The 27,046-nt window shown below is 43.2% G+C and overlaps 1 protein-coding gene across 3 annotated transcripts; it reads left to right on the plus strand.

Annotated features, from left to right (window-relative positions):
* Positions 1-599: 599 nt before the first annotated feature.
* Positions 600-26,117, plus strand: LOC115190932 (zinc finger protein 768-like). 3 transcript variants are annotated; one of them, XR_003877481.1, is made up of 8 exons: positions 602-1,185; positions 1,799-1,929; positions 2,136-2,309; positions 5,405-5,563; positions 5,918-6,029; positions 6,261-6,388; positions 24,018-24,117; positions 24,239-24,313. XR_003877481.1 is itself a non-coding variant. In XM_029748972.1 (7 exons), exons 1-7 carry the CDS (start codon positions 909-911, stop codon positions 25,256-25,258), a joined length of 2,001 nt encoding a protein of 666 aa, XP_029604832.1. In that variant the 5' UTR covers positions 600-908; the 3' UTR covers positions 25,259-26,117. The 3 variants fall into 3 exon arrangements, 2 of the variants coding, with proteins under 2 accessions (XP_029604832.1, XP_029604839.1); XM_029748972.1 differs by lacking the exon at positions 24,018-24,117 and having other exon boundaries at positions 600-1,185; positions 24,239-26,117; XM_029748979.1 differs by lacking the exons at positions 5,405-5,563; positions 5,918-6,029; positions 6,261-6,388; positions 24,018-24,117 and having other exon boundaries at positions 600-1,185; positions 24,239-26,117.
* The last annotated feature ends 929 nt before the right edge of the window (positions 26,118-27,046 follow it).

The raw sequence follows: 27,046 nt of genomic DNA on the forward strand, positions 1-27,046 counted from the left end.
ACCACAGGTGGACTCCAGTCAAGTTGCAGAAACGTCTCAAGGATGATCATTGGAAACAGAATGCACCTGAGCTCAATTTCGAGTCTAGTAGCAAAGGGTCTGAATACTTATGTAAATAAGGTATTTCATTTATTTTATATTTTTTGCAAGAATTTCAAAAAATCTGTTTTTGCTTGTCATTATGGGGTATTGCATGTAGATTGATGAGGATTTTTGAAATATTTTTCATACACTTTAAAATAAGGCTGTAACGTAACAACATGTGGAAAAAGTGAAGGGGTCTGAATACTTTTCCGAATGCACTGTATATTTACAGAAAAAAGTGTTACCATAGTGAGAAAAGTTATTCTACATGACACATTGTTTTGTGCAATAAAAGTATTGTACTTCAAATTGTGTGTATGACCGTTTTGTTGAAATGAAATACAAAATTGACTCTGTGCTGACTGACTTGGTTATTTTTGTGTCATTGCAGGTGTCATTGCAGGTACTGAGTTTCCCTTATCTCAGTCCACTGCGGTCCCATTTTGGGTGAGGTGATGGAAGTAGGAAAGTTTGTGGGGAATTTTATTTTATTATAAATTCAGGGTTAGTTAAGATAATATAGCGGTATATAGGTCGTAACGGGCCTCACACTCCAGTACAGTAGGTGGTGGTGTATGCACCTGGCAGTTGGTTGCGATTCGCCAATAAAACAAAGAAGAAAAAGAAAACAACTGAAAAGCCTTCATGTTGTTCTTATTTTGACGTTTATTAACCAACACCCTGGAACTCAAAATATGATTAATGTAACTTCACAGCATCGCATACCCCTAGGTAATCTTTAAATCGCGTTCGATACAGGACTTGGTTGATATACGTTATCTAGGTGACGCTAGTTAAATGTTAACTGCTAATGTTAGCCAACAATGGATAACTGTATGGTTTTTCACACTCAAATAGCCTCCGTCATGGAGGTGCTAGCGAATGCAGCCGTGGCAGATATCTGTAAACTCGTAGATGACGACTATGCAGTGTTTCGTTTGGAAATAACTCAAAGCCAGAAAGAAAACAGGGCATTGCGGAGGAAACTACTGGAACTGAAGGTGGCACGGGAGCGCGCAGAGAGGACAATGCGAGAGCGCGTCCTCGGCAGTCGTCCCAGTAGTGTCAAGATCCTCGACCGATACAGAGGAATGACAAGAGGTACATTTTGCAGGAGACTGCGGGGCCTGTCGCCCCGTTTCCCCTCTGCGCATGTGTGGCTTTAAATGTGTTTATCACAATGGGTCTTTGGTCAGTTTTTGGATAGTATGCAATAACTCCCCTGATTACTTTGCTATCTTGTGTAACCGATGTGAAATGGCTAGTTAGTTAGCGGTGGTGCGGGCTAATAGCGTTTCAATCAGTGACGTCACTCGCTCTGAGACTTGAAGTAGGGTTTCCCCTTGTGTTGCAAGGGCCGCGGCTTTTGTGGCGCGGTGGGTAACGATGCTTCGTGGGTGTCAGTTGTTGATGTGTGCAAGGGTCCCTGGTTCGAGCCCGGGTTGGGGTGAAGAGAGGGACACTTGCGCAGACACAATATCATATTCAACCCAGAGTCTTGATTTACTGAATTTCCTATTATTTACTCAGTGAAAACAATGTGATGCATGGAACATAATACATTAATCAATAAATAGTATTTCAGGAAGTTATGAGAAATGTTAACTTATATCCTTGCCAATTCTATACAGTGTCAAAACTGTCAATAGTGTTCAATATAGCGTTCAGCATTGACAGTACTTAACCATCTCTTTTCCCCCAATCACTCTCTCAGGTGAAGGACATCTCACTGGAGGCTACAGGAGCTTTGTAAAGCCAGCGGGACACAATACATGGAAAGATGACCAACCAATCACTGTTGATGAGGACAGTGGAACCTCAACCCAGCATGTTATCATGATAGAGGTTAGTGTAATAGTGTCAAATTCAAAATTACATTTACTTTGTAAATCAAATGTGGTCTCTTTATTTCAGAAAGGCTCCCCTGAGCTATTCACTTGCTTACATGTACATCCTTATTTATCTGCCATAGGGGAGTTTGTGAGACTTCCCTATGACATTGTTATCCAATTCAACTCATGTACCACTAATAACTTCCCCTCTTGTGTCAGTCTGCAGAGGCTGCAGGCCCTGGGGTCAAGCTGGAGAGGTCTGAAGGAGAGGACCCACGGCACAGCAGAGACATCCAGGATGGTGCAGCGTCTGGAGTGGCACCCCCTGTAGCCACAGAGGACCTATCCACCGCCGCTGCGCTCCAGTCCAGGAACCGACGCAGCATCACAGAGGTCAGTCGAATGCCGTCCTCAAGTCAGTGACAGACACCAAGACTGTAACACACAGGCTCTTACACACACACACACTATCTGAATACAGATCAGACCCAGAGAGACTAGGGCCACCGGTCTGTCCTCCTGATCCTGGCTTGGTGTACTTACCGTTATTTCGCCAGAGTATGGTTTATTCCCGCGGAGATGGTGATGCGTTAGACACTGGCGGGGATGATCTGTTTTGTTCTTACGCTACAGAGATGGTCCCTGGAAACATATCCCTGGGTTTAGAGAGACAGACTGATCTATCTAGAGGGAACTGGTACATTTCTGTATGGACCTCGCTTTGTGCACGGGGGCATTGTCATGCTGAAACAGGAAAGGGGCTTCCCCAAACTGTTGCCACAAATCGTCTAGAATGTCATTGTATGCTGTAGCATTAAGATATCCCTTCACTGAAACTAAGGGGCCTAGCCCGAACCATGAAAAACAGCCCCAGACCATTATTCTGATCTCACCCTATTCTGCATATACACAACAGTGATTTTCACCAATATACACTTAGTGCACAAAACATTAGGAACACCTGCTATTTCCATGACATAGACTGACCAGGTGAAAGCTATGACCTCTTATTGATGTCACCTGTTAAATCCACTTCAATTGGTGTAAATGAAGGGGAAGAGACAGGTTAAAGAAGGATTTTTAAGCATTGAGACATGGATTGTGTATATGTGAAGGGCCAAGACAAAATATTTAAGTGCCTTTGAACGGGTATGGTAGTAGTTGCCAGGTGCACCCGATTTGAGTGTGTCAAGAACTGCAACGCTGCTGAGTTTTTCACGCTCAATAGTTTCCCACGTGTATGAAGAATGGTCCATCTCCCAAAAACATCCAGCCAACTTGACACAACTGTGAGAATCATTGGAGTCAACATGGGCCAGCATCCCTGTAGAACGCTTCCGACACCTTGTAGAGTCCATGCTAGAGGTCGACCGATTAATCGGAATGGCCGATTAATTAGGGACGATTTTAAGTTTTCATAACAATCGGTAATCGGTATTTTTGGCCACCGATTTCCCTATTTTTAAAATATTTTTTTTTACACCTTTATTTAACTAGGCAAGTCAGATTAAGAACACATTCTTATTTTCAATGACGGCCTAGGAACGGGGGTTAACTGCCTTGTTCAGGGGGGATTCGTTTTTGCAACCTTCTGGTTACTAGTCCAACGCTCTAACCACCTGCCTTACATTGCACTCCACGAGGAGCCTGCATGGCAGGCTGACTACCTGTTACGCGAGGGCAGCAAGAAGCCAAGGTAAGTTGCTAGCTAGCATTAAACTTATCTTATAAAAAACTATCAATCTTAACATAATCACTAGTTAACTACACATGGTTGATGATATTACTAGTTTATCTAACGTGTCCTGCGTTGCATATAATCGATGCGCTGCCTGTTAATTTCTCATCGAATCACAGCCTACTTCAACTAACGAGTGATGATTTAACAAGCGCATTTGCAAAAAAAAAGCACTGTCGTTGCACCAATGTACCTAACCATAAACATCAATGCCTTATTTTAAAATCAATACACAAGTATATATTTTTAAACCTGCATATTTAGTTCATATTGCCTGCTAACATGAAATTGTGTCACTGCTCTTGCGCTCATTGCCTGGCTCGTTGCGAACTAATTTGCCAGAATTTTTCGTAATTATGACATACCATTGAAGGTTGTGCAATGTAACAGGAATATTTAGACTTAGGGATGCCACCCGTTAGATAAAATACAGAACGGTTCCGTATTTCACTGAAAGAAAAAACGTTTTGTTTTCGAGATGATAGTTTCCGGATTCGACCATATTAATGACCTAAGGCTCATATTTCTGTGTGTTTATTATATTATAATTAAGTCTATGATTTGATAGAGCAGTCTGACTGAGCGGTAGTAGGCACCAGCAGGCTCGTAAGCATTCATTCAAACAGCACTTTTGTGCGTTTTGCCAGCAGCTCTTCGCAATGCCTTGCGCTGTTTATGACTTCAAGCTTATCAACTCCCAAGATTAGGCTGGTGTAACCGATGTGAAATGGCTAGCTAGTTAGCGGGTGCGCGCTAATAGCGTTTCAAACGTCACTCGCTCTGAGACTTGGAGTAGTTGTTCCCCTTGCTCTACATGGGTAACGCTGCTTCGAGGGTGGCTGTTGTCGATGTGTTCCTGGTTCGAGCCCAGGTAGGAGCGAGGAGAGGCACGGAAGCTATACTGTTACACTGGCAATACTAAAGTGCCTATAAGAACATCCAATAGTCAAAGGTATATGAAATACAAATTGTATAGAGAGAAATAGTCCTATAATTCCTATAATAACTACAACCTAAAACTTCTTACCTGGGAATATATAAGACTCGTGTTAAAAGGAACCACCAGCTTTCATATGGTCCCATGTTTTGAGCAAGGCACTTAAACGTTAGCTTTCTTACATGGCACATATTGCACTTTTACTTTCTTCACCAACACTTTGTTTTTGCATTATTTAAACCAAATTGAACACGTTTCATTATTTATTTGATGCTAAATTGATTTTATTTATGTATTATATTAAGTTAAAATAAGTGTTCATTCAGTATTGTTGTAATTGTCATTATTACAAATAAATAAAATAAATCGTCCGATTTTAATTGGTATCGGCTTTTTTTGGTCCCCCAATAATTGGTATCGCCGTTGAAAAATCATAATCGGTCGACCTCTAGTCCATGCCCCAATGAATTGTATTCTGAAGATGTTCCTAATGGTTTGTACACTCAGTGAACACTCAACAAATATACCTACAAAAACCCACACACTAACAAACACCTACTGGGCGTGTCAGAGTTTTTAGTCAGGTTTGTCTGATGATTACTTGACTTATCATAGCTGACTTGTTTTTACCCACAACATCATATTTATGTCCACCATGATGGGTTTAACAGCAATGAAGTCATTCTGTAACTACAGTATAGGACTCAAACGTAGTGGGGATGGGTAAACACTCCATGTTGAAGGTGTATTTTATCTGTGTGTACATACCTGAGGGAGTGTATGTCAGTAATCTGTATCATCTGTCTCTTCCAGGAGGAGGGTCCAGAGGTGTTGCTAATAAAGGTGGAGGGGTGTGAGGGGGGTCTGGGGAACCCTGAGGGGACCATGGTCATGGAGGACAACCAGACTACACCTCCTGAACCCACAGAGGAACCAGCTGAGCAGCACAGGACCACACACAGTCTCACTGAGGTGAGCCCACTGTGAACTACTGTCTGAATGGTATTAGTTCAGGTCCCGTATCCACATAGCCTCTCAGAGTAGGAGTGCTGATCTAGGCTCAGTTTAGCCTATTAGATCATAATGAATAAAATTATATTTAAAGATCAACACTCCTACTCTGAGACTCTTTGTGGATACGGGCCCAGGTCTTGACCATGCCTTTGAATTATACAACTATTAAAGAGTGTCAAGTAATCAAATCAACTAACATTTTTGCATAGTACTCGTTGCAATCCCTCATTGCCCAATCAGAAGATGCTCCATAGCAGGTTGCTCATATCAGATTTCTTGATCCAACATCCTCTCACTCTGTATCTCTTACAGTCAGTAGACATGGAGGATGGGATGCCTGATCTGTTGCTGGTCAAAGAGGAGACAATAGAAGATGGACCAGAGAACACTGATCTGCTGAATGGACTAAAGATGGGGGAGCAAGGTAAGAGAGAAATACATATAGCCTACATACAGTAATAGATCTTCAATGGGAATAGTGATGCACATGGCTATTATTATTTATCCATTCATAAAATGAAATCAATGCAACTTATGTTTACATACAAAAACACATATTATAATGTGAACTTGACCAAGTAATTGACAAAAGAAACTCCATATGTAGAGTTCTCTACCATGTTTGTAAAGTCTATTTTTGAACCTCTACCTACAGGTGGTTGGCTGGAGGCTAACAGGGGAGACTGGGTGGCCATCTTGGATTCCCAGAATCAGATGGGTGCAACCAAGGGCCCAGGGGACAACATCACTGAGCAGGCCAGGACTAGAGGCAACATGGTAGAGGTCAGTGGTTGGGACAGCATCTTCAACTCTGGGCTGGGGAATAAAACTGTTAACCACAACCAGAAACAGACAATGGAACACAAAACAACATCCTAACTTAGTCTCCATGACAACAGACTGGCTGAGACCAGGGAGAGGCGTAGAATTGGTCTGCGGTATGCGGCGGGAGAGAACAGACAAACTCGGCTTGCGATGCTCCGTCCTGCTCCTATAGTTGTGATTCAGAGAGACTGATGGCGCCTCAGGTTAACCCCCTAACAGGTGCTGCCTTCAACCTGCCTTCTATAGGATCTATCAACTGGAACATGGACCCTGCAACAACAGACACTCCCTGGCCTTCACCTTCTTCACACTCTTTGTATGTTAAACCAGACCTCAGACAATGCCAGTGCCTCAACACTAAATGGCTACACAAGCCCATTGACAAATGACAGTAGTAGAGATGGAATCAGTAAAGGTGGCAGCGCCAAAGAGATGCGCTTCCCGTGTTCGTTCTGTGGGAAAGCCTTCCGTTTCCCCAAACGGGTGGAGATCCACCAGAGGATGTACATGGAGGAGAAACCGTTTGGCTGCCATCTGTGCCGGGCCAGTTACTCCCACTCATCCAGCCTGTAGAGGCACTAGAGGGTCCACATGGGAGAAATACTACAGCTGCCACCAGTGTGAATCAAATCAAATGTATTTATAAAGCCCTTTTTACATCAGCAGATGTCATTAAGTGCTTATACAGAAACCCAGCCTAAAACCCCAAACAGCAAGCAATGCAGATGTTGAAGCACAGTGGCTTTGGAAAAACTCCCTGGAAAGGCAGGAACCTAGGAAGAAACCTAGAGAGGAACGAGGTCTGAAGAGTGGCCAGCTCTCTTCTGGCTGTGCCAGGTGGCGATTATAAGAGTACGCGGCCATTAAGGCCAGATCGTTCTTCAAGATGTTCATAGATGACCAGCAGGGTCAAATAATAATCACAGTGGTTGTCGAGGGTGCAACAGGTCAGCACCTCAGGATAAAATGTCAGTTGGCTTTTCATAGCCGAGCATTCAGAGGTCGAGACAGCAGGTGCGGGAAGAGAGTGAGAGCGAGAAAGTCGAAAACAGCAGGTCCGGGACAAGTTAGCACGTCCGGTGAACAGGTCAGGGTTCCATAGCCACAGGCAAAACAGCAGAAACTGGAGCTGCAGCACGACCGGGTGCTGGGGAAGGGTACAGCCAGAAGTAATCAGGCAAGGTAGTCCTGAGGCATGGGAGAATTAGAGGGAGCATACTTTAAGTTCACACAGGACGAGATAAGATAGGATAATTTCACCAGACAGACTGACCCTAGCCCCCCGGCACAGACTATTGCAGCATATATACTGGAGGCTGAGACGGGGGGATGGGGATAAATCCCCACCCACTTTGCCAAAGGACAACCCCCACACCACTAGAGGGATATCAACAGACCAACTTACTACCCTGACACAAAGCCTGAGTATAGCCCACAAAGATCTCTTCCACCGCATAGGGGGTGCAAAACCGGACAGAAAGATCACGTCCGTGACTCAACCCACTCAAGTGACGCACCCCTCCTAGGGATGGCATGGAAGAGCACTAGTAAGCCAGTGACTCAGTTCCTGTAATAGGGTCAGAGGCAGAGAATCCCAGTGGAGAGAGGGGAGCTGGCCAGGCAGAGACAGCAAGGGCGGTTCGTCACTCCAGTGCCTTGCCGTTCACCTTCGCTCCCGTGGGCCAGACTGCACTCAATCATAGGACCTACTGAAGAGATGAGTCTTGGTAAAGACTTAAAGGTCGAGACAGAGTCTGCGTCTCTCTCATGGATAAGCAGACCAATCAATACAATTGTAGCTCTATAGAAAGCCCTGCCTCCAGCTGTTTGCTGAGAAATTATAGGGACAATAAGGAGGTCTGAGTCTTGTGACTGTAGCAAACGTATAGGTATTTATGGCAGGACCAAATCAGCGAGAGTTGTAGGAGCAAGTCCATATAATGCTTTCTAGGTTAGCAGTAAAAACTTGAAATCAGCCCTAGCCTTAAAACCTGTTGGGCCACCCCTTCCCGTTCTTATCCCGGTAACGGGATTGCTTGACAAGATACATGGCGCGAAATTCAAAACAGCAAAAATCTAATACCGTAATTTCCGGACTATTAAGCGCACCTGAATATAAGCCGCACACACTGAATTAAAACTTTTTTTTTAACATAAATAAGCCGCACATGTCTATAAGCCGCAGGCGCCTACCGGTACATTGAAACAAATGAACTTTACACAGGCTTTAACGAAACACGGCTTGTAACAAAAATAAATAGGCTTTAACGAAACACGGCTTGTAACAAAAATAAATAGGCTTTAACGAAACACGGCTTGTAACAAAAAATAAAAAATTAGCAGTAAGCTTTAGTTGTCTTTTTGCACTGAGTCAATTCCTCACGCTGCTGTTTCCAACGTCTTATCATCGACTCATTAAGACCAAGCTCCGGTGCATCAGCTCTATTTCCTTTTCCAACAGCCAGATCAATCGCCTTCAACTTGAAAGCTGCATCATATGCATTTCTCCGTGTCTTTGCCATGATGAGGGTGACAAAATGACTACCGTAATCAGAATGATGGGAAGTTTGAGAGCGCTCGATTTAATCTAAACAGTAAACAAAAAAGTTGTTTGACCTTAACCCGTTCGGCAATTTCATTGGTCTAATGAAAGCTTCATGCCGCCAAAAAACTGAGCACGTCACAGAATGTGTTTTTTTTGGGGGAAAAAAATTGAAAGCGGGAAAAATCCATATATTAGCTGCGTTATTGTTTAAGCCGCGAGGTTCAAAGCCTGGGAAAAAAGTTGCGGCTTATAGTCCGGAATTTACGGTAATTTCAATTTCTCAAACAATCAAGTATTTTACACCATTTGAAAGATAAACATCTCCTTAATCCAACCACATTGTCCGATTTCAAAGAGGCTTTACGGCGAAAGCATAAAGTTAGATTATGTTAGGAGAGTACATAGACAAAAAATGACACAGCCATTTTCAATGCAAGGACAGGTGTCACCAAAAGCAGAAAACCAGCTAAAATTATGCACTAACCTTTGACAATCTTCATCAGATGACACTCCTAGGACATTATGTTAGACAATGCATGCATTTTTTGTTCTATCGAGTTCATATTTATATCCAAAAACAGCATTTTACATCGGCGCGTGACGTTCAGAAAATGTATCTCCCCCAAAACTGCCGGTGAATTTACAAAAATACTCATTATAAACGTTGATAAAATATTAAACTGTTATTCAAAGAATTATAGATTAACATCTCCTGAATGCAACCGCATTGACAGATAACTTTACTGGGAAAGCACACTTTGCAATAATCTGAGTACTGTGCTCAGAAAAATACACTAGGCAATACAGATAGCCGCCATTTGAGTCATCTAAATGCATAAATAACATTAGAAATATTCACTTACCTTTAATAATCTTCATCAGAAGGCACTTCCAGGAATCCCAGGTCCACAACAAATGTTGTTTTGTTCGATAAAGTTCATAATTTATGTCCAAATAACTCCATGTTGTTAGCGCGTTCAGTAAGCTACTCAAAATGTAGGACGCGCGAGGAAAGTGTCACGACGAAAAGTAAAAAAAAAAAAAAGTATATTTACGTTCGTTCAAACGTTGTATAGCATCAATCTTTAGGGCCATTTTAACGTGAAACTTAAGTAATATTTCTTACCGGACCATTCCTGTGTCTTGAAAAACGTTTTGGAACACAGGTCCCTTCTCACATTAACGCGCGCCAATTAAGTGATGTCATTCCCTGGGTTACCAACTTCCCAGCCTTCTCATTCGGTCTCTGATCATCATAGATGCCTCAAACAACTTTCTAAAGACTGTTGACATCTAGTGGAAGCCTTAGGAAGTGCAAAATGAATCCTTAGTCACTGTGTTCCATTGCCAATGACTTGAAAAAAGTACAGCCACAAGATTTTCATTTCCTGCTTGTATTTTTCTCAGGTTTTTGCCTGCCATATGAGTTCTGTTATACTTACAGACACCATTGAGTGTTTTCTATCCAAATCTACTAATAATATGCATATTCTAGTTTCTGGGCCAGAGTAGTAACCTGTTCAAATTGGGTACGTTTTTCATCCGGCCGTGAAAATACTGCCCCCTAGCCCCAACACAGGAGGCCAGTGTAGAGAGGCTAGCACTGGAGTAATATGATCAAATTGTTTGGTTATAGTCAAGATACTAGCAGCTGCATTTAACTGAAGTTTATTTAGTGCTTTATCCTGGTAGCCGGAGAGTAGAGCATTGCAGAAGTCTAATCTAGAAGTGAGAAAATATGGATTAGCTATCTGCATAATTTTTGGACAAAAGGTTTCTGATTTTTGCAATGTCACGATGATGGAAAAAAAGTTGCCCTTGAAATATTCTTGATATGTTTGTCAAAAGAGTCCAGAGTAACGCCGAGATCCTTCAGTTTCATTTGAGACGACTGTACAACCATCCAGATGAATTGTCAGATCAAACAGCAGACCTCTTTGTTTCTTAGGACCTAGAAGTTTGTCAGAGTTTAAAAGTAAAACATTTGCCGCCATCCACTTCCTTATGTCTCAAACACAGGCTTCCAGGGTAGGACATTTTGGGGCTACAGCATGTTTAATCGAAATGTACAGCTAGCTGTGTGTTGTCCGCATAGCGGTGAAAGTTGACATTGTGTTTCCGAATGACATCACCAAGATGTAGAATATATAGTGAAAACAATAGCGGTCCTGAAACAAAACCTTCATGAAAACAAACACAATTGCATTTTATTGATGGAAATTTGAATACACAGAGAGTCCCATTGTCATGCCATTCATCCACCACCATCACCTCATGTTTAAGCATGATAATGCACAGCCCAATGTCACAAGGATCTGTACACAATTCCTGGAAGCTGAACATTTCCCAGTTCTTCCATGGCCTACATACTCATCAGAAATGTCAGCCATTGAGCATGTTTGGGATGCTCTGGATTGACATCTGTGAAACAGTGTGTTCAAGTTACCGCCAATATCCAGCAACTTTGCACAGCCATTGAAGAGGAGTAGGACAACCTTCCACAGGCCACAATCAACAGCCTGATCAACTCTATGCAAAGGAAACGTGTCGCGCTACATGAGGCAAATGGTGATCACACCAGGTACTGACTGGTTTTCTGATCCACACCGCTACTTTTTTTTAAGGTATTGTATATGTGACCAACAGATGCATTTCTGTATTCCCTGTCATGTGAAATCCATAGAGTAGGGCCTAATTTATTTCTTTACATTGACTGATTTTCTTATATGAACTGTAACTCAGTAAATATTTTGAATTGTTGCATGATGCATTTATATTTTTGTTCAGCATATGTTCCTTTAGGATGATACTGTTTTTTTATAGTGAGTTGAGGATATTGCACTAATTAATGTTTACTTGACAAAGTATTGAAGGTCTTTGTAATGTCATGGTTCTCCTGTTCAGATCTGAAGGATCAGGTTAGTGGCTCTGCTCTACAGCGCTCTCTCTCTCCCGCAGAGGGGAAGAGGGGTGAAGTTGGCCGTTTCATGATGGTCATAAATTCCTTGCAGAAACTCTCTTCACTGGACATGCAGTATTGAGAGGATTTAGTCTGTGAAACAAATACATTCTTCCCGCCAAAAATCCATCATCCAAAAGTGGGGAAAGAAACAATATTTCTGTAAATCAAAGGGGTTGGAGTGGTCCGTGGGTACTCGAAGAACAATCAGTTGTGTTTGGGGATGTCATGAAAGACAGTAGAACAAAATAACTCTCTCTGAATGTATATATTCCCCAGTTGTCGGGGTCACATCCAAATGTGGGGGAACGGATATGATTAAATATGAAACTATTTGTGAGAAGATGTGATGTTAGCCTTCTAAATTAGATAATTGTTTTTAATATGAAGTCTTAACCAAGTCAGTGGCCATGCCCCCATGAGCACAGACTTTACGAAAAAAGGAGGGACTGCCCCTTTTTCCCTGAGTGCTTAAATAGCACTCGTGACAAAATTTACATTAAGTCAAGAAAACGCAGGGACTGGAGTCCACGCGTTTAAATCACTACTGCTCTATAGACCATAAAGCATGGAGCTGGTTAAGAAAACTACAAGACTACACATTCGCAGGTGGGCAGCTGTATATGTAAAATAGTCTAGTAAACTCGACCGAAGACGAGAGGAGAACACTTCCCTATCGAACGACCGAATGGTACTCAGAAAAATTCATTCTGTAGAACATTACCCTATCAAATGACCATTGGTACGTCTGACGTATCCAATATAACAGAGGACAAGCTACAGCCACGAAAGACTTTCTGTCGACTGACTCTCCAGCAGACGGACCAGCGATTTCAACAGGGACGAGACATACAGGCGTAAATATATACAGTTGAAGTCGAAAGTTTACATACACCTTAGTCAAATACATTTCAACTCAGTTTTTCACAATTCCTGACATTTAATCCTAGTAAAAAGTCCCTGTTTTAGGTCAGTTAGGATCACTGCTGTATTTTAAGAATGTGAAATGTCAATAATAGAGAGAATTATTTCTTTCAGATTTTATTTCTTTCATCACATTCCCAGTGGGTCAGAAGTTTACATACACTCAATTAGTATTTGGTAGCATTGCCTTTAAATTGTTTAACTTGGGTGAAATGTTTTGGATAGCCTTCCACAAGCTTCCCACAATAAGTTGGGTGAATTTTGGCCCATTCCTCCTGATAGAGCTGCTGTAACTGAGTCAGGTTTGTAAGCTTCCTTGCTCACACACTTTTTCAGTTCTGCCCACAAATTTTCTATAGGATTGAGGTCAGGGCTTTGTGATGGCCACTCCAATACCTTAACTTTGTTGGCCTTAGGCCATTTTGCCGCAACTTTGGAAGTATGCTTGGGGTCGGTCATTGTCCATTTGGAAGACCCATTTGCCACCAAGCTTTAACTTCCTGACTGATGTCTTGAGATGGTGCTTCAATGAATCCACATAATTTTCCTACCTCATGATGCCATCTATTTTGTGAAGTGCACCAGTCCCTCCTGCAGCAAAGCACGCCCACAACATGATGCTGCCACCCCCGTTCTTCACGGTTGGGATGGTGTTCTTCGGCTTGCAAGCCTCCCTCTTTTTCCTCCAAACATAACCATGGTCATTATAGCCAAACAGTTATATTTTTGTTTCATCAGACAAGAGGACATTTCTCCAAAAAGTACGATCTTTGTCCCCATGTGCAGTTGCAAACCGTAGTCTGGCTTTTTTATGGAGGTTTTGGAGCAGTGGCTTCTTTCTTGCTGAGCGGCCTTTCAGGTTATGTCGATATACAGTGAGGGAAAAAAGTATTTGATCCCCTGCTGATTTTGTATGTTTGCCCACTGACAAAGAAATTATCAGTCTATAATTTTAATGGTAGGTTTATTTGAACAGTGAGAGACAGAATAACAAAAAAATCCAGAAAAACGCATGTCATAAAATGATTAGCATTTTAATGAGGGAAATAAGTATTTAACCCCCTCTCAATCAGAAAGATTTCTGGCTCCCAGGTGTCTTTTATACAGGTAACGAGCTGAGATTAATAGCACACTCTTAAAGGGAGTGCTCCTAATCTCAGTTTGTTAACTGTATAAAAGACACCTGCCCACAGAAGCAATCAATCAATCAGATTCCAAACTCTCCACCATGGCCAAGACCAAAGAGCTCTCCAAGGATGTCAGGGACAAGATTGTAGACCTACACAAGGCTGGAATGGGCTACAAGACCATCGCCAAGCAGCTTGGTGAGAAGGTGACAACATTTGGTGCGATTATTCGCAAATGGAAGAAACACAAAAGAACTGTCAATCTCCCTCGGCCTGGGGCTCCATGCAAGATCTCACCTCGTGGAGTTGCAATGATCATGAGAACGGTGAGGAATCAGCCCAGAACTACACAGGAGGATCTTGTCAATGATCTCAAGACAGCTGGGACCATAGTCACCAAGAAAACAATTGGTAACACACTACGCCGTGAAGGACTGAAATCCTGCAGCGCCCGCAAGGTCCCCCCTGCTCAAGAAAGCACAAAAACATGCCGTCTGAAGTTTGCCAGTGAACATCTGAATGATTCAGAGGACAACTGGGTGAAAGTGTTGTGATCAGATGAGACCAAAATGGAGCTCTTTGGCATCAACTTAACTCGCCGTGTTTGGAGGAGGAGAAATGCTGCCTATGACCCCAAGAATACCATCCCCACCGTCAAACATGGAGGTGGAAACATTATGCTTTGGGGTTGTTTTTCTGCTAAGGGGACAGGACAACTTCACCGCATCAAAGAGACGATGGACGGGGCCATGTATTGTCAAATCTTGGGTGAGAACCTCCTTCCCTCAGCCAGGGCATTGAAAATGGGTCGTGGATGGGTATTCCAGCATGACAATGACCCAAAACACACGGCAAAGGCAACAAAGGAGTGGCTCAAGAAGAAGCACATTAAGGTCCCTGAGTGGCCTAGCCAGTCTCCAGACCTTAATCCCATAGAAAATCTGTGGAGGGAGCTGAAGGTTCGAGTTGCCAAACGTCAGCCTCGAAACCTTAATGAGTTGGAGAATATCTGCAAAGAGGAGTGGGACAAAATCCCTCCTGAGATGTGTGCAAACCTGGTGGCCAACTACAAGAAACGTCTGACCTCTGTGATTGCCAACAAGTACCAAGTAATGTTTTGCAGAGGGGTCAAATACTTATTTCCCTCATTAAAATGCAAATCATTTTATAACATTTTCGACATGCGTTTTTCTGGATTATTTTATTGTTATTCTGTCTTTCACTGTTCAAATAAACCTACCATTAAAATTATAGACTGATAATTTCTTTGTCAGTGGGCAAACGTACAAAATCAGCAGGGGATCAAATACTTTTTTCCCTCACTGTAGGACTCGTTTTACTGTGGATATAGATACTTTTGTATCTGTTTCTTCCAGCATCTTCACAAGGTCCACTGTAGGACTCGTTTTACTGTGGATATAGATACTTTTGTATCTGTTTCTTCCAGCATCTTCACAAGGTCCTTTGCTGTTGTTCTGGGATTGATTTGCACTTTTCGCACCAAAGTACGTTCATCTCTAGGAGACAGAACGCATCTCCTTCCTGAGCGGTATGACGGCTGCGTGGTCCCATGGTGTTTATTACTATTGTTTGTACAGATGAACGTGGTACCTTCAGGCATTAGGAAATTGCTCCCAAGGCTGAACTAGACTTGTAGAGGTCTTGGCTGATTTCTTTTGACTTTCCCATGATATCAAGCAAAGAGGCACTGAGTTTGAAGGTAGGCCTTGAAATACATCCACAGGTACAGCTCCAATTGACTCAAATGATGTCAATTAGCCTATCAGAAGCTTCTAAAGCCATGACATCATTTTCTGGAATTTTCTAAGCTGTTTAACCTCTTACATCTAGACGTTCCGCTAGCGTAACACCTGCTCCAATATCCAATGATAGGCGTGGCGCGAATGACAAATTCCTCAAAAATCCAAAAACTTCAATTTTTCAAACATATGACTATTTTACACCATTTTAAAGACAAGACTCTCCTTTATCTAACCACACTGTCCGATTTCAAAAAGACTTTACAGCGAAAGCAAAACATTAGATTATGTCAGCAGAGTACCCAGCCAGAAATAATCAGACACCCATTTTTCAAGCTAGCATATGTCACAAAAAACAAAACCACAGCTAAATGCAGCACTAACCTTTGATGATCTTCATCAGATGACACTCCTAGGACATTATGTTATACAATACATGCATGTTTTGTTCAATCAAGTTCATATTTATATCAAAAAACAGCTTTTTACATTAGCATGTGACGTTCAGAACTAGCATTCCCACCGAACACTTCCGGTGAATTTACTAAATTACTCACGATAAACGTTCACAAAAAACAAACTATTTTAAGAATTATAGATACAGAACTCCTTTATGCAATCGCGGTGTCCGATTTTAAAATAGCTTTTCGGTGAAAGCACATTTTGCAATATTCTGAGTAGATAGCCCGGCCATCTAGCTATTTTGACACCCACCAAGTTTGGTACTCACCAAACTCAGATTTACTATAAGAAAAATTGGATTACCTTTGCTGTTCTTCGTCAGAATGCACTCCCAGGACTTCTACTTCAATAACAAATGTTGGTTTGGTTCCAAATAATCCATAGTTATATCCAAATAGCGGCGTTTTGTTCGTGCGTTCAAGACACTATCCGAAGGGTAAAGAAGGGTGACGCGCCCGGCGCGTTTCGTGACAAAAAAATTAAAAATATTCCATTACCGTACTTCGAAGCATGTCAAACGCTGTTTAAAATAAATTTTTATGCGATTTGTCTCGTAAAAAAGCAATAATATTCCGACCAGGAAACCCTGTTTTCGTTCAAAGACGAAAAAATAAAAACATGGAGTCGTCTCGTGCACGCGCCCCCAGTCTCATTGTTCTCAGATCGACCACTATCCAAATGCGCTACTATTTTTCAGCCATGGCCTGCAAAGTCATCATTCAACGTTCTGGCGCCTTCTGAGAGCCTATGGGAGCGTTAGAAAATGTCACGTTACAGCAGAGATCCCCTGTTTTGGATAGAGATGATCAAGAAGGCCAAGAAATAGTCAGAGAGGGCGCTTCCTGTTTGGAATCTTCTCAGGTTTTGGCCTGCCAAATGAGTTCTGTTATACTCACAGACACCATTCAAAAAGTTTTAGAAACTTTGGAGTGTTTTCTATCCAAAGCTAATAATTATATGCATATTCTAGTTTCTGGGCAGGAGTAATAATCAGATTAAATCGGGTACGTTTTTTATCCGGCCGTGAAAATACTGCCCCCTATCCATAACAAGTTAAAGGCACAGTCAACTTCCGACCCACTGGAATTGTGATACAGTGAATTATAAGTGAATTAATCTGTCTGTAAACAATAGTTGGAAAAATGACTTGTCATGCACAAAGTAGATGTCCTAATCGACTTGCCAAAACTATAGTTTGTTAACAAGAATTTTGTGGAGTGGTTGAAAAACAAGTTAACGACTTCAACCTAAGTGTATGTAAACTTCTGACTTCAACTGTAAATTGCAATTTTTTTTCGAATGAGCAGCTGTTCATGTGCAAGGTATTAGCATTTCCATGAGCATAGTTATCAGCTGTGTGTAGGATAGTAAAGTCCTTTGTCTTTTCTCCCGCTCTTTCTTACATGCCCTCCCTTTAAATTTTGTGTAACAAGCCGTCATATCGGTTTAGTCCACTAGGGACTTTACATTGCATCACAATCCAAGATGGCGTAGCAGTCAGATGTCTTTGTCCTGTCGTGTCTCTTGTATATATCTTTTTACATATTTTTCGCATATCTTTTTTAATATTTTCCTAAACCTCAACTTCTAAATACTCTCCTGCAACCCGCCTCACCCAATGTGGCGTGGATCCGTTTTTTAATTTACTATTCCTATTTACTTCGGATCTGGAATCCCTCAACTGAAGCTAGCCAGCTAACTACCTACCAGCAGTGGCGGTTCTAGACCATTTCAACTGGGGGGGGGCCAAGCTGGAGCCAGTTGTACTGTTAGAGGGGCCAGTTACATTAGACGTTATTTTTGTCATATCGTTTTCTTCACTGCATTGCAGGCATTAGCAGGCAAAAGACCATGTTCCACCTTGCCACTGTCTAATAACGGACGTAAAAAAATAACGATAGCAAAAATGAGTTATGTAAAAATTATTTCATTCTCCACATTTAGGGGGGCCACAAGGGGGTCCAAAATTGTTGTCACATGGGCACTGCCCCCCCCCCCCCAGAACCGCTAGTGCCTACCAGCTATCAGCAAACCATTGCTAGCGGTCATCAGCTAACCTTTAGCTCGGAAAGCTCTCGCCAGCTCGAACAACGTAACTCAAACCAGAGCATAAACGGACCTATTATTTTTTTTTCAATTCCCCCCCATATCCCCGGATTCCTACCGCAATCTCTGAACATTTTCATCTGGATCTTCGCAACTAGCTAACCGCAATCCCGGGTGACTACTCCTGGCTGGCGTTTCCATCTCGGAGCAAGCACCAATTAGCCTGAAGCTAGCCCGGCCAGGGCTCCTGTGCTACCACCGAAACCCACTCCTGGGCTACAATATCCGTACCCCTTCTACTGCCTGTACGGGGCATGGAACCCCGCCGATCCTCTACGACTGGAATACCGCCATAATCTGCCCGAGGAGTCCAACAGGCCCCTCAGGCGCGACGTCCGCTGAAGGCCCATTCTGCTAAACGCAGCCTACTAGCTACCTAGAGCTACTTGGAATCCTACTAATTCCACGACTGGTCTATCGACGTCACCGCATGAAGAGGCAAAAACAGATTTACCCCCATCGCGACGTCCCCCAAAGGCTAACTTGCTAGCACCAGTCTGTTAACTTCCTTGACCCGGTCTGCTAACTGCTAGCTTGCCTGCCCCGGTCTGCTAACAGCTAGCCCCAGTCTGCCAACTGCTTGCTTGCTAACCCGGTCTGCTAACTGCTAGCTTGCCAGCCCTGGTCTGCTAACTGCTAGCTTGTTTAGCCCCGACCTACTAACTGTTAGCATCGGCCTGCTAACTGTCTGAATTGCCGTGTCCCCAGTCAGCCCAACCACTCACTGGACACATGTTCACTTGGCTACGCATGCCTCTCTCTGATATCAATATGCCTCGTCCATTACTGTCCTGGTTAGTGATTACTGTCTTATTTCACTGTAGAGCCTCTAGCCCTGCTCATTATGCCTTAACCAACCATGTTGTTCCACCTCCTACATATTTTTTTATTTATTTATTTCACCTTTATTTAACCAGGTAGGCAAGTTGAGAACAAGTTCTCATTTACAATTGCGACCTGGCCAAGATAAAGCAAAGCAGTTCGACAACACAGAGTTACACATGGAGTAAAACAAATATACAGTCAATAATACAGTAGAAAAATAAGTCTATATACAATGTGAGCAAATGAGGTGAGATAAGGGAGGTAAAGGCAAAAAAAGTCCATGGTGGCAAAGTAAATACAATGTAGCAAGTAAAACACTGGAATGGTAGATTTGTAGTAGAAGAATGTGCAAAGTAGAAATAGAGATAATGGGGTGCCAAGGAGCAAAATAAAATAAATAAATACAGTAGGGGAAGAGGTAGTTGTTTGGGCTAAATTATAGCTGGGCTATGTACAGGTGCAGTGATCTGTGAGCTGCTCTGACAGCTGGTGCTTAAAGCTAGTGAGGGAGATAAGTGTTTCCAGTTTCAGAGATTTTTGTAGTTCGTTCCAGTCATTGGCAGCAGAGAACTGGAAAGAGAGACGGCCAAAGGAGGAATTGGCTTTGGGGGTGACCAGAGAGATATACCTGCTGGAGCGCGTGATACAGGTGGGTGCTGCTATGGTGACCAGTGAGCGGAGATAAGGGGGTACTTTACCTAGCAGGGTCTTGTAGATGATATCACCTGGTTTAAACGTCTCTAGAGACTATATCTCTCTCATCATTACTCAATGCCTAGGTTTACCTCCAATGTACTCACATCCTACCTTACCTTTGTCTGTACACTATGCCTTGAATCTATGCTATCGTGCCCAGAAACCTGCTCCTTTTACTCTCTGTTCAGAACGTGCTAGAAGGCCAGTTCGTATAGCCTTTAGCCGTACCCTTATACTACTTCTCCTCTGTTCCTCTGGTGATGTGGAGGTTAATCCAGGTCCTGCAGTGCCTAGCTCCACTCCCACTCCCCAGGTGCTCTCATTTGTTGACTTCTGTAACCGTACAAGCCTTGGTTTCATGCATGTTAACATTAGAAGCCTACTCCCTAAGTTTATTTTACTCACTGCATTAGCACACTCTGCCAACCCGGATGTCTTAGCAGTGTCTGAATCCTGGCTTAGGAAAACCACCAAAAACCCTGAAATCTCCATCGCTAACTATAACATTTTCCGCCAAGATAGAACTGCCAAAGGGGGCGGTGTTGCAATCTACTGCAAAGATAGCCTGCAGAGTTCTGTATTACTATCCAAGTCTGTACCCAAACAATTCGAGCTTCTACTTCTAAAAATGCACCTTTCCAGAAACAAGTCTCTCACTGTTGCCGCTTGCTATAGACCTCCATCTGCCCCCAGCTGTGCCCTCGATACCATATGTGAATTGATTGCCCCCCATCTATCTTCTGAGCTTGTGCTACTAGGTGACCTAAACTGGGACATGCTTAACACCCCGGCCATCCTACAATCTAAGTTTGATGCCCTCAATCTCACAGAAATGATCAATGAATCTACAAGGTACAACCCCAAATCTGTAAACACGGACACCCCCATAGATATCATCCTAACTAACTCGCCCTCCATATACACCTCTGCTGTTTTCAATCAAGATCTCAGCGATCACTGCCTCATTGCCTGCATCCGTAATGGGTCTGCGACCAAACGGCCATCCCTCATCACTGTCAAACGCTCCCTAAAACACTTCTGCGAGCAGGCCTTTCTAATTGACCTGGCCGGGGTATCCTGGAATGACATTGACCTCATCCCGTCAGTAGATGATGCCTGGCTATTCTTTAAAAGTGCCTTCCTCACCATCTTAAATAAGCATGCCCCACTCAAAAAAATGGAACTAGGAATAGATATATTCCTTGGTTCACTCCAGACCTGTCTGCCCCTGACCAGCACAAAAACATCCTGTGGCGTTCTGCATTAGCATCGAATAGCCCCCATGATATGCAACTTTTCAGGGAAGTTAGGAACAAATATACACAGGCAGTTAGAAAAGCTAAGGCTAGCTTTTTCAAACAGAAATGTGCATCCTGTAGTACTAACTCAAACAAGTTCTGGGACACTGTAAAGTCCATGGAGAATAAGCACCTCCTCCCAGCTGCCCAGGCTAGGAAACACTGTTACTACCGATAAATCCACTATAATTGAGAATTTCAATAAGCATTTCACTACGGCTGGCCATGCTTTCCACCCTGCTATCCCTACCCCGGTCAACTGCCCGGCACCCTCCACAGCAACCCGCCAAAGCCCCCACCATTTCTCCTTCACCCAAATCCAGATAGCTGATGTTCTGAAAGAGCTGCAAAATCTGGACCCATACAAATCAGCCGGGCTAGACAATCTGGACCCTCTCTTTCTAAAATGATCTGCCGAAATTGTTGCAACCTCTATTACTAGCCTGTTCAACCTCTTTCGTATCATCTGAGATTCCCAAAGATTGGAAAGCTGCCGCGGTCATCCCCCTCTTCAAAGGGGGTGACACTCTAGACCCAAACTGCTACAGACCTATATCTATTCTACCCTGTCTAAGGTCTTCGAAAGCCAAGTTAACAAACAGATTACCGACCATTTTGAATCCCACCGTACCTTCTCTGCTATGCAATCTGGTTTCAGAGCTGGTCATGGGTGCACCTCAGCCACACTCAATGTCCTAAACGACATCAGAACCGCCATCGATAAGAGACATTACTGTGCAGCCGTATTCATCAACCTGGCCAAGGCTTTCGACTCTGTCAATCACCACATTCTTATTGGCAGTCTCGACAGCCTTGGTTTCTCAAATGATTGCCTCGCCTGGTTTACCAACTACTTCTCTGATAGAGTTCAGTGTGTCAAATCGGAGGGCCTGTTGTCCGGACCTCTGGCAGTCTCTATGGGTGTGCCACAGGGTTCAATTCTCGGGCCGACTCTCTTCTCTGTATACATCAATGATGTTGCTCTTGCTGCTGGTGATTCTCTGATCCACCTCTACGCAGACGACACCATTCTGTATACTTCTGGCCCCTCTTTGGACACTGTGTTAACTAACCTCCAGACGAGCTTCAATGCCATATAACTCTCCTTCCGTGGCCTCCAACTGCTCTTATACGCAAGTAAAACTAAATGCATGCTATTCAATCGATCACTGCCCGCACCTGCTTGCCCGTCCAGCATCACTACTCTGGACGGCTCTGACTTAGAATACGTGGACAACTACAAATACCTAGGTTTCTGGTTACTGTAAACTCTCCTTCCAGACTCACATTAAGCATCTCCAATCCAAAATTAAATCTAGAATCGGCTTCCTATATCGCAACAAAGCATCCTTCACTCATGCTGCCAAACACACCCTCGTAAAACTGACTATCCTACTGATCCTCGACTTAGGTGATGTCATCTATAAAATAGCCTACAACACTCTACTCAACAAACTGGATGCAGTCTATCACAGTGCCATCCGTTTTGTCACCAAAGCCCCATACACTACCCACCATTGCGACCTGTACACAATGGTTGGCCCTCGCTTCATACTCGTCGTCAAGCCCACTGGCTACAGGTTATCTACAAGTCTCTGCTAGGGAAAGCCTTGCCTTATCTCAGCTCACTGGTCACCATAGCAGCACCCACTCGTAGCACGCGCTCCAGCAGGTATATCTCACTGGTCACCCCCAAAGCCAATTCCTCCTTTGGTCATCTTTCCTTCCAGTTCTCTGCTGCCAATGACTGGAACGAACTGCAAAAATCTCTGAAGCTGGAGACTCATATCTCCCTCACTAGCTTTAAGCACCAGCTGTCAGAGCAGCTCACAGATCACTGCACCTGTACATAGCCCATCTGTAAACAGTCCATCCAACTACCTCATCCCCATACTGTATTTATTTATCTTGCTCCTTTGCACCCCAGTATCTCTACTTGCACATTCATCTTCTGCACATCTACCATGCCAGTGTTTAATTGCTATATTGTAATTACTTCACCACCATGGCCTATTTATTGCCTTAACTTACCTCATTTGCACTCACTGTATATAGACTTTTTGTTTTATTTTGTTCTACTGTTTTATTATTATTATTACTGTATGTTTTGATTATTCCATGTGTAACTCTGTGTTGTTGTATGTGTCGCATTGCTCTGCTTTATCTTGGCCAGGTCGCAGTTGCAAATGAGAACTTGTTCTCAACTAGCCTACCTGGTTAAATAAAGGTGAAATAAAAAAATTTATAAAAAATGTCCAAACCAATGTATAACCTATCCTGTGTGTGTGCTTATGTAATTCTGTGTGATTAGTTAGTTAGTTAGTAAATAAATAATTAAGCCAATCTATATCACTGATTCATCATTTATGCTAGGGTTCGTGCAGATATCCAATAGTTTGCGACATTCGGAATGAGACTGATAGAAGGTAAACAATTAAGTTATTGATGACTGAAATGTAAGAGATATTTATATCTTTCAGAGTTAATGCGGAAAATGGTAACTCGTTAAATTACCTTTTTCCGTGGTATTCCCAAGATTGCTAATGAGTTAATTGATACGGGATTAATTTAATCATCATAATAATTAAACATTGTTAATCGATTTGATAAAACAACCGTCATCACATTAATGATAGCCAAGACATGACAGTAATGTAATGTTTAACCGTTTACAAAGTATTCAAAAATGTATTTTAACAAAGTGAGGGTACCAGATTTGCAGAAAAATTGATTGTTACCAAAGTGAGATGTTACTCTTGTCACGTATCATTTTGTGCAATAAAAGTACTGTACTTTACGGTATGTGAATATATGACAATTTTATTGAAATTCAAAACAAAATTGACTCTGTGCTGATTGACTTGGTTATTTTTGTGTCATTACAGGGACTGAGTTTCACTTGTCTCAGTTGAACCAAAACATTATACTTCATTCTTGAATCAACACAGTATGGACATTTAAGAAACTCCAATGGCTCCATATTAGGTACTTGAATCACAGTGTTGGAGATGCACTTGACTGTGGTTATCAATATTCACGTTTGTGTGTACAGCAAATTATTTCTTATCTAAACCTATATGCTTTTCGGTTCAATTTGTGTTTACAGCCTGCAGTCCATGAGGAACTGCTGATATCCGATGTTGCTGGCGGGAGAGACTGGAACTCTGTGGCGGGCGGTCACAAACCCTTGCCTTGGATCAGAACCCTGGATCAGGAGCCGTCGCTCTTCTTTCCTGAGTCAGAACCAGGACCGAACCGCGAGGAACAAAGACTCCACCACAACCACCACACAGAACACAACCAGTGGACAGGTGGACTGAACAACCTCAGTCCTGGTGGTCATCAGAGAGACAAAGGCTCCAGTCAGGGATCCAGTCTGCAGCCCAGACCCTTCTCTTCACAGTCTCAGTGCAGGGATGGAGCAGGGCCTGGGGCTGATAGAGAGAGATCCTCCTGTTCCTATGAAACAAACACCTCAGTATCCATGATGAACAAAGCAGGTCACCCTGGGCTTCAGCTTTTACAGAGAGTGGTGGGAGACACCCCTGGTGGGAGTCTATCGGAAAGTCTGTCTTCTCCTTCAGGATCTCGTCTAATTCCTGATGATTGGGTTCATAGAAAGCCTGGGCCTGGGTCTAGCCTTCCTCAGCTGCCTCATGGTTACCCCACCAATACAGACAGGGTCAGGATGGGCATTCACCACAAGAGGTACCTAGCCTATAACGCAGCACACAATCCGAACAACACCCAAACAATGGATAGAGGTCAAGCAGGGAGCTCAAAGACTAACCAGCTGAGTGTGGTGGCTCCTGCTTCTAGCTACTCTGGTGTCATTGGGTCACAACGTGCGAAGCCGAACATTAGGACTGACGCTGACAAGCCGTATGCCTGCCCCACATGTGGGAAGTGCTTTGCTGAGGCGAACTATGTGAAGATCCACCAGAGGGTCCACACAGGGGAGAAACCCTTCAGCTGTACCCAGTGTCACATGCACTTCGCAGAGGCTGGCACCCTGAAGAGGCACCAGAGGATCCACACAGGGGAGAAACCATACAGCTGCCCTCAGTGTGAGAAGAGGTTCTCACACCAGCATCATCTGAAGAGGCACCTGAAGGTCCACACATGAGAAAGGCCATTTGCCTTCTCTGAGGGTTTCAGAGAGGAACTACCTCAGGATACACCAGCAGAAAAACTATTACACTTCATAACATAAGAGGTAACCATTCCCTCCTCAGGGTACAGGAATCACTACTGCAACCCCCTAGTTCCTTAGAGCCACTCAATAGCACATTGTTTCCACATCATTTGTGTTAGTGCGGTGGCATGCTGCCAACCTTAACTTTCTCTCATTAGCGTTAGTCCTGCCCTCTAACCTTTTTTTGCCTTAGATCTGTTCTTCCTCCAAGCTAACCCTTATGTATTTCTCGCTCACATTCACATTTAGTTCTCTCCTTTTGCCCACCTAACCATGCATGTACTCTTTGAGGCTGTCCCTTTCCCTGAGTTCTTTATTTGTGTGTACAGAACATGATTCCTTTCTCATCTTTATCTACCCTCTTATCTTCATGCTGCTCATTGGTTAGCTGTCCATAGAGCCAATCAGGATGCTTCTTAATCTTCTCTCAAGACAAAGATTAATTTTCAATGCTGTCAACAGAAAAGATCCACAGATGCATTTGGAATAATGATAGGGACAGATTTCAGTGTTGAATATTCCTGAATAGAATATTGCATCCAGACATTGTGTGATATATACAGTATAATGCATATAAAAGTTTAAAAGGTCTATTACATAGTGTTGTGTAGGTTGACGTTCACAAATGCCTATTTCATTACATCCATTTAACTACTTTATTTTTTCCCAAGACACTTTTAATGAGAATTAATGCAGTTCATCAAATTAATGCAGATGTTTTGTTGATGTGTGGTTTTCATATGGTGTATTTAAAACTTGTTTGTTTAATAAACACAAAATGGGACTTTCATTGAGACTCTTTAGTATACATCACATCTGATCTCACCCTATTCTCCATACACCTGAAAGCTTTACAACCAATATACACCTACTAAATATACTTACACAAACACTTAAAATATACTGCTCAAAAAATAGTTGAATGTGCTGACAACAAAATCACACAAAAATAATCAATGGAAATCCAATTTATCAACCCATGGAGGTCTGGATTTGGAGTCACACTCAAAATCAAAGTGGAAAACCACACTACAGGCTGATCCAACTTTGATGTAATGTCCTTAAAACAAGTCAAAATGAGGCTCAGTAGTGTGCATGGCCTCCACGTGCCTGTATGACCTCCCTACAACGCCTGGGCATGCTCCTGATGAGGTGGCGGATGGTCTCCTGAGGGATCTCCTCCCAGACCTGGACTAAAGCATCCGCCAACTCCTGGACAGTCTGTGGTACAATGTGGCGTTGGTGGATGGAGCGAGACATGATGTCCCAGATGTGCTCAATTGGATTCAGGTCTGGGGAACGGGCGGGCCAGTCCATAGCATCAATGCCTTCCTCTTGCAGGAACTGCTAACACACTCCAGCCACATGAGGTCTAGCATTGTCTTGCATTAGGAGGAACCCAGGGCCAACCGAACCAGCATATGGTCTCACAAGGGGTCTGAGGATCTCATCTCGGTACCTAATGGCAGTCAGGCTACCTCTGGCAAGCACATGGAGGGCTGTGCGGCCCCCCAAAGAAATGCCACCCCACACCATGACTGACCCACCACCAAACCGGTCATGCTGGAGGATGTTGCAGGCAGCAGAACGTTCTCCGCGGCGTCTCCAGACTCTGTCACGTCTGTCATGTGCTCAGTGTGAACCTGCTTTCATCTGTGAAGAGCACAGGGCGCCAGTGGCGAATTTGCCAATCTTGGTGTTCTCTGGCAAATGCCAAAC

The sequence above is a fragment of the Salmo trutta genome, chromosome 4, assembly GCF_901001165.1.
Source record: "Salmo trutta chromosome 4, fSalTru1.1, whole genome shotgun sequence".
In the NCBI taxonomy this organism is placed as follows: Eukaryota; Metazoa; Chordata; class Actinopteri; order Salmoniformes; family Salmonidae; genus Salmo; species Salmo trutta.

Excerpts from the sequence above, each read along its gene's own strand:
- LOC115190932 (XM_029748972.1), top strand. The coding sequence starts at position 909 with ATGGATAACTGTATGGTTTTTCACACTCAAATAGCCTCCGTCATGGAG. Across the intron at positions 1,930-2,135 it reads AGCATGTTATCATGATAGAG|TCTGCAGAGGCTGCAGGCCC; the intron begins GTTAGTGTAATA and ends CTCTTGTGTCAG. Across the intron at positions 6,030-6,260 it reads ACTAAAGATGGGGGAGCAAG|GTGGTTGGCTGGAGGCTAAC; the intron begins GTAAGAGAGAAA and ends CTCTACCTACAG.